At 35.7% G+C, this 8,671-nt stretch overlaps 1 protein-coding gene across 1 annotated transcript; it reads left to right on the top strand.

Annotated features, from left to right (window-relative positions):
• Nucleotides 1-1,216: 1,216 nt before the first annotated feature.
• Time (time interval measuring enzyme-esterase A4) lies at nucleotides 1,217-8,322 on the top strand. Its single transcript, XM_028316172.1, has 4 exons — nucleotides 1,217-1,302; nucleotides 5,539-5,613; nucleotides 6,261-6,464; nucleotides 7,425-8,322. Exons 2-4 carry the CDS (start codon nucleotides 5,554-5,556, stop codon nucleotides 7,677-7,679), a joined length of 519 nt encoding a protein of 172 aa, XP_028171973.1. The 5' UTR covers nucleotides 1,217-1,302; nucleotides 5,539-5,553; the 3' UTR covers nucleotides 7,680-8,322.
• The last annotated feature ends 349 nt before the right edge of the window (nucleotides 8,323-8,671 follow it).

The following is an 8,671-nucleotide window of genomic DNA, read 5'->3' as shown; positions in this document are numbered from 1 at the left end:
TCCGACATTGGATCATTGTAAACATAATTATTTCTTTGTATTTTCACAGTAATTTCTTCCTAAAACGTTTTACCAGTATTTACACTTATTGTCTGCCCACAGAGAGCGAGATAGTGATACATAGCTTGTGCTTCAAGTAGGTATTTGAAGTGTGGCCTCCATTTAATCTTTAGCTTCATGGACACTACTCACTGCAATCGTACGCAGTTGTGCCAACATTTTAAAAATACAAGTTGGGTTGTCCGTAAAAGTAAAATTTTAGTGGTTAGACTTGAGTTTTATGAAATTTTAATGTGTTATCATCGATTCGATGTTTTAACACTGAAAACTTAAAAAACATCGATACATCGAGTATTTCAATAGCTTTTCAAAACATCGGATCCATTCGATGTATCGCATTGTAAACATCGATGTTTTCAATACATCGATGTATATCGAATATCCCTAATTCAATCCATGTATTTAATTGATAAATTAAACTAGTGATCTTCATCATACAGCAGTTAATGTAGGTATAGAGCCCAGAACTATGAGGAAACTGAAGTAAAAAATGCACTTCAATACTTATTATTATCATCCTTGACCTTGACGATGATCTGTATCATACTTTGCCCTCGATTTTTATCAGGTAGATGTATTATTCATCTCGAACCGACCCAAGATTATGTCACGATTTACTTTATATTTGTGACGCAGGTTGATTTCTGTGGAATATCAATAAAAGTGATAATAAAAGTCATCGTTGACGACTTCCATTACTTTTATGCTAATACCTTGAAATCTTACCTACATCGTAAGAAGTCGGTTCAAAAAGGGACTAAATTAGTATAATACACTAAAGTCATAATGGTAGAGTATTAATTCATCCTTTTCAAAAATAATACAACATGACATAATTTCTCATGTAGAGATCGTCAGAGCCTACAATAATCTTAGTCTGCAGCTCTGTGCTTGAATAAGGAGGAAAGAAATGAGTAAAAGCAAGTAAAAGGTCGCCTACAAAACATTATCATATTCAAAATTTTTCGACTGTGATTTTGATATTGCAAAAAGTACCTACTATGGTAACTTTGATCACATGTTTTATGCCATAAAAACCTGTGAAACGCTATAATAGTGGTACCGATGCTGCACCCATCATCCTTCGCCTTGATTGCTGTTTGTTGACCCCCATGCTGTGTTGAGTCGCACCTATCGCCAGTGCGCTCAGTCACGTTGGGAAGGCGCGCGCGCAGGTAGTGATAGTTTTCAGTGAAAACTCGTGATTTTTCTGTGATTTTAAGAGCAAAAAGGTTGTGTTTGGTAAGTTTTGAATGCTTTTTTAAACTCTTTAATTAAAGAAAAGTTAAAGACTCTTTCTGAGAAAGTTCAATCGTGAGTTTTTTGTTCAAACCCAGCGTTGTTGTGGTGAGCGAAAGAGAGGAGGTTTATAATGCTATGTTTTACCCGTCTGCGTCAAAATAATAGTTATGTGATGATTTTGAGACATATTTTTTTAGGTTTTTTAAACGTTTTGAGAAACGAAAATAGACTCTACTTACATATGTATGGAATTAACTAATTTTGACTCGAATATTGATGACTATAAACCGGTTTGGTTCAAGTTATTTATATAATCGAATGATTTATTGATCTTAAACCAATGTTAACACAAAAAAGACCAACTTTATTTATAAATAACCAATCTCATATTCATTCGGTGATTTTGATTTATAAAGAAATCCAATTTAATTTTCTTTCCTCCTTAATTCGTCATTGTCATGTCATGAAAGAGGAAAATATATTTTTAGCGATGTTATTGATCTTTCGAAGAATTAATTATCATAAATGATTTAGTAGAGTTGGTACAATTAAAACCATTTTTACCTCTGCTTAATTAATTTATTAATTAAATCTGTTACACACGTAGATCATCTGGAAAGAGAATGTAGATCGATATTACATACATAATCGTACGTGTTCCAAACTGTGTCAAGTGCGACCGGCTGAACCGTTGTTGATGTTGATGTTGATCAATTGCGAATGAGCACATAATACAGCATGATCTATAGATCAGTCAAACGAGTAGGTAATGGTTACGAAATGACACCGTTTATGCATAAATCGTGACATTGGATCAAAAGGACGAGAGGCTGAAATAAAACTGTTTTAATTTATCGATGGATGAAGAACCTTCAATCAAGGTAGTTTAGTGTAATAAAATGAACATTTTTATATAGGTTTTTAAATTCTGTATTCGGTACGGTTTAAACTCGGTACGGTTTACTTTGTGGTTTACTCTAGATTACTATCAATTAAGGAAAAGTAATTTGTAAACCTAATTAACATGTTTTACGCAGGCAACTTGTGTTGATAAACTTATGCCACACTTTACTATGTAGAAAGGCCAATTTTTTTAATAGACAAGTACTTACCACGAGTACTTACTAACAAATAGAGTCCTCGCTTCAGTACTCACACATGCGTACAACCATTTTTATTCCATTGTATTCGGACTGTGTAACTAATTCTGCTCACGAACTAATTTTTGTCCGTCACTATTGTACGCACAATTCGACATGTGCTTAACAAGGCACATTAAATCCAGTATTGGTGTGTAAGTGTATTATCCATTTAACACATTTCCTAGCTCCTATCTTACGAGTACATAAGTACTTACGTATTATGGTGATGGTCACAGATTAACGTGGTACCATTTACCCCTAGGACAAACTTGACCTTCACTGGTTAGTTTTTAACGGTCAAACTGTGATCTGGCTACACAGGAGTTGCAGCGGTGGTAACGAGAGGCGGGAATGGTCCCGTAGTACCATTTACTATGTTTTGCAATTTGCTTCTATGTAGATTTGAGCTAGTTATGCCGTTATTCACAGTGTTTTTCCAGGTGAAAAGGCTTTAAGGCTATTTTTCAGACCTCATAAACAAGTTATTATTACATTATGTTGATTGAGATTACTGACGGTGTTAGCGTACTATGTTAGCCTTATACGAGGTGTGTACTCGTTTATTTTGATTAGCCGGCTTGGCGGACCGGTCGCGGTCCCTCTGACCAGAAAGCTAGACCTCCTCTAAGTGCGACTTTGAAACGATTTTAGAATAAAATAGTAACTGGTTGTGTGCTGTGAGGGGTCAGAGTAGAGTGGCCAGTAATTGCAACACTATTACGGATCGTATGCGCGCGCAACCATTCTCTAGAAGAAGCCGGAGAGGTGAGTCGTCTTTGTATATTGTTTTTTTAATATTAGAAGTCGGTGATAAAATAAAATAAGAAGCAGGTTTAAAATAAGAGGTAGGTTTTTAGTCTTTCGTTCGGTCATTTAGTCCAAAGTACCTGCCTATTTTGTAAGCACAAATTAAAATCTGAATTTATTTTTTATAAATATTTACCTAACTGTAAATGATTCCTGAAATTCATCTTAACATTAGTAATCTCGTAAGTAGGTAGGTAAATAATATATCTTGAATTGTAATACAATAAACAAGTTGCAGTAGATTTTTTGTGCGAATGGGATCATAAATTCTAGATTAATCGATATTGTCGCGGATCTTTGAAATAATCAGCTGGAGATAAACTTTATTATCAGTCTGAATAAATGTCATAATAAATACACACTTTACCCACCCTATCCATGTAACACGTACTCAAATAGAGCCTGAAACTAGGCATTCTGGACCCCTAAAATACATTCTTATTTTGCAAAAACAAAAAAATAGGCGTATGAATCTTAGAATTGCATTGTCTAAGAAAATTCCGATCGTAGTATTTGAAAATCAAACAATGTATTTTATTCGATCGATACTTACATTATTTAATGTGACAAGTTCAAGTTCAAGTGATGATGATGATGATCATGATGATTGATGTATCATGACCATCAAGTACAAGAAACTTCCATTGTTTATTTGCTTATTTGATTGTTTCATTGTTTGTCTTGTTCGTTTTCCTGTTATCTCAAGCAATTTAATTATATTCGGTATTAAATCATGGACATGGTCAGTCGGATGAAGTAAGATGCAAAAAAGCTATGCATTCATCTATATATATAAAAGAAAGTCGTGTTAGTTACTTCGCTTATAACTCAAGAACGGCTGAACCGATTTAGCTGAAAATTGTCAGGGAGGTAGTTTAGAGCCAGGAGAAGGACATAGGATACTTTTTATCCCGTTATTTATTGCCATTAAGGCGGAACAAAGTTCGCCGGGTCAGCTAGTTAATATTTAAAGAAAAGATGCATACAAATAATACTTATTCAATTCCAATTTTTGTTTATTTTTTAGTCTATAAGTAGATACTTTTTATATATAATGTTATTAGATATTAGAATTGAATCGAGTTTAATCTAGAATTTATTTTATTTAAATAGATAGCCAGTAAAACTTACGTAAATCAATTTCTTACTACATGTATGTATAATACTAAACATGAGTGCTTAAGTTTTATAGCAGTAAAATATTGTAATAGCAGTCTATCCTAGTCTTAATTTTAACTTAAAGTTATTAAAATAAGTAGTTCTTCTTAAATAATTTCACGCCTGTTGCGCAACGTTTGTAAACAATTGAATAACTGTCATTATCATTAAGTTTATTTATTAACTGACGATAACTCAGTGACCACAAAGTATTAAACTGACATTAGTGGATTGTCTTATCGTCATCTAATATTATTAGTGATTTACGTGTAGGTACATTTGTTAGGGATTCCCCATCTAAATTTTGTATAGCATTAATGTATGTATATTATATTATTTCACCCCTTTTTGCAATGAAGCGTACCTATAGTTATTAAAATTTCTTAGCAAATAGAACCGCTTCTCAATTTTTTCAAGTAGTTTATTTACAGAACAGTGAAAAGAATAGAAAGTGTATAGTCTATTTCTAATTCAAATTTATATCTAAATTCATGAAAGTAGCTTCAGCGGTGCATGCGTGAAAACCTTTCAGAAAAACAGGCAGATAAATAAAATAAAAAATGCCTTTACTCTAGTTTCTCGATCGGAAATTGATAGATGACATAAAGGTAACATAAACCTAGGCACCTGCGAAATTCACGTAAACAAAACCGCGGGAAAAGTCATGCTCGTAATAAAAATATAATGATTAGTCACATGTTTTCGTATCGAGAAAAACATTGTGTTTCACCCGTGACCTTTATTATTGCTTGGGATTGTGTTTTATTATCTTAATTACGTGTGCAACTAAGTAGGTATTGATAAGACTAAGGCCCAGAACAGACGGTGAAACGCAACTGCAACGAAACTGCAACTTTCTGATGATTCTGATGAATGAAAGTTTCAAACTGGTCGCGTCATGTGTGATCTCTCAACGGACGCTATGGCAGAAACTTAGATGCAACTCAAAAGTAACTAGCAGTTGCAGTTTCGTTGCAGTTGCGTTTCACCGTCTGTTCTGGGCCTTAGTTAAAAACGTTCACTCGTGCATCCATGAGCTTTCCTTTGTTTTCTGTATCTTTAAAGTATTTGTTACCGTAAAAACTTGCCACTTGGATTTTTGTTGTAAAATAAGTGTTTTATGTTTCAGACTATCCAGTTCAACATGTTGAAACTTGCAGTAGCTTTGGTGTCTGTGGCGATCGTGGCAGCCCACCACGATGTGGTAAGTTTGTGATTCAAAAACTTTCAACGTGTGTATTTGCTATATTTTCGGTCCCAATTAGTTATTATTGAAACCACATTGAATTTAAAAAAGTAGACTAACGATTGATGAGAAGTGAGTAGAGCTAGAGATTACAAAACCGAGTAAAAACCTATTGTAATTTTGGTTTGATAGTTCTCTTGGTAGGCTATGTGAATGCGGTGGGTAATTGGCACTGTAGAGTAGAATGATGGCAAAACTCTAGGCGTAATATTGACCATCATTATTGTCGATGTGACAAGCTAATGGCCTCTCCATTAGCTCTCTCTCCAGCATTGTGAGAATTCCGCGATCACCTACATACAGGGTGTTGATTTCAATCCTCGCCATATTTAGGGAGTTGATTAAGTAGGTTATTCTGATCACGAATCAGTAAAAAAATTGAATTCGAAAAAATAACGAACTTTAACTTTAGTTAGTTAAAGAAAAATACCTATTTACATTACCTACTTTACGTGGCTTCCTTCAGTAGGCAATCCGATATGATAAGCAATTGAAATCAACACTCTGTATAGTGTTAATTTTGGATCGCTTTCGTCTGTGGTGGGATAGGTGTCAGAACTGGATTTCAATCATGTTAAATTCCAATTTGGGCACTAACCTTTCAGGACGAGAAACACTCCGCCACGGTGTTCCTGTTAGGCACCGATGTGCACGGGACCATCAACTTCAACGAGGTGGAGGGTGGGAAAGTCAGGGTGCAGGGCACCATCACCGGCATGCCCGCTGGCGAGTACGGCTTCCATGTTCATGAGAAGGGAGATGTTAGTGGAGGCTGTGCAACCGCTGGAGCGCACTTTAACCCCGAGAAGGTAAGGAGGGAATTGACTTTTTCATGGGACAGGAGGCAAATGAGCTGATGGATCACCTCATGATGAATGATTACCGTTGCCCACAGATTTGATTGACATCTAAAGGTTAGATTTTGACGCCCGTATTCACAAACGATGCTTGCTTAAGTGACGCAGCAAATCAAACGCACAGCCATAGCACAGCGTTGAATAGAGCTCTGTGATTTATTCGTGTATCTTACTGTGCGTTCACGCACACTGTGAGACCTCAATGTAATTTTTGTGAATAAGGGCGTGAGTCAGTTTGACGATTAAAGTTTTGCTCTCTTATGCCCGTATTCACAAACGATGCTTGCTTAAGTGAAGCAGCAAATGGAACGCACAGCGTTGAATAGAGCTCTGTGAGTGGTTCGTAGGTCACACTATGCGTCCACGCGCACTGTGAGACCTCATATGCATAGTAATGTTTGTGAATACGGGCGTTATTCTTCGGATAACAAGGCGTGGAAAGAGCCTTTCTTATCCTTTCACAACAGATAATGTTTTATAGTAATTTTATTTAGACATAAACTTACCTAATTGAGGCAGTAATAGTTCAACATTTCGGTGTTACACTGTCGGCCAGGGTGCTAGTTCGATCCTCGACTACCGCTGAACTATTATTATTATTATTATCTTGAATTATTCAGCAGAACCTGATGACAAGGAATTGACACATCAGTAAATTCTTCCAGTACATATAATCACTGTTTGAATCTCATTATTCTTTTTGACCAGTATTGACTTCCTCATTTTTCAATTAACCTTCATTGCCAAATGTAATTTATACAGTAACTCATAGTAATAAACAAGTATTATGTGTGAACAACACCCAGCGTGGTGCTATAGGCCATTATATCATCCTCCACTTACTTCTGTTATCTTAAACATCAAGTTTCAGCAGTGAAGACGAACCTCATGATTTTATGTAACCCTTTTTAGGTTGACCACGGCCACCCCAACGACAAAGTTCGCCACGTGGGCGACCTCGGCAACGTGCGGTTCAACGAGCAAGGCGTCGCCGACATCGACTTCGTGGACAGCCAGATATCCCTCCGAGGGGCACACAGCATCATCGGCCGCGCCGTGGTACTCCACGAGAAGGCTGACGACTTCGGAAGGAGCGACCACCCCGACTCGAGGAAGACTGGCAACGCAGGCGGTCGGGTGGCGTGCGGCGTCATCGGAATCTTGTAGGAGCCTTCCCTCTTTTATTTTTAATTTGAACTGCCTACCCTTTTGCCATATTCTAACCTTATTCTGTAGTACCTTTTTGGAAAGCATTAAGTCCTTTGTGGAATAAGCTACAAATTCGTAGAACATAACCCCGTAGTACTCTGTATTCCACGAAAACTCAAAGTGAACAACTGCAAGATGAGTCTTAAAATTAACCGTGTGGTCAAATTGAGTTTTATTAGTCTTAAATGCTTTTTATTATTATTAATTTTTATTACCCATGACACGAGATTATAAAATAGATATTTACGTCAAAATATTTAATCACAAGCTTGTGTTAAAGTATATTTTTTCTTATTTTACATTCCTTTATTACTAACACACTAGAATGAATCAATATAGAAAATAATATGTCAAAAATTTATGTGATAAACCTTTTTTTCTTTTGGATGATTCAGTATGATATTATTAGTGTAAGTACCTTCCTAATCGAGTACAATTTAAACATAGTTTTTATAATGTAGAGACGATGTCAAATGTTAGTGACTTGACTGGTTTACTGTGATGATTTCGCAATGAGCCAGTAACCAGTTGGTCTTGTTTAGTATGATTTATATCAGAACTAGTTTTGTATCGCCAAAGTAAATAAAAGTTTTGTGTACAAGTTGTTTTTCTTTTGTTTTGTGGTTGAAAATAAAGTCTTATAAAATAAAGGTTCCAAAAAATATTCATGTTAAGTACAGAATGAACTATCCATGTCTTCATAAAAAGTCTACCATCTTCGGGTCTTAGTACAATATAATTATTACAACGATCCATCCAATCCAATCACTGAAAATATATTGATAAAACATATTGAGGGTTACCTATGCTGGGCTAGAATACAGGAAACTATAAGATATACTACGAGTTCAAAGTTCAGATCGTAGTACCCTTTACACCAGAATCAGCCAAAATCTTTACACACACGTTAGGTCACTGATCCATATTAGGGAAAGGAGCTGAGTTATGTA

The sequence above is a fragment of the Ostrinia furnacalis genome, unplaced genomic scaffold (genome assembly GCF_004193835.3).
Source record: "Ostrinia furnacalis isolate ACB-3 unplaced genomic scaffold, ASM419383v2 OfSCF5444, whole genome shotgun sequence".
Classification (NCBI taxonomy): domain Eukaryota; kingdom Metazoa; phylum Arthropoda; class Insecta; order Lepidoptera; family Crambidae; genus Ostrinia; species Ostrinia furnacalis.
The sequence above is the reverse complement of the archived record's forward strand: the minus strand, read 5'-3'. Positions and strand labels throughout refer to the sequence as shown.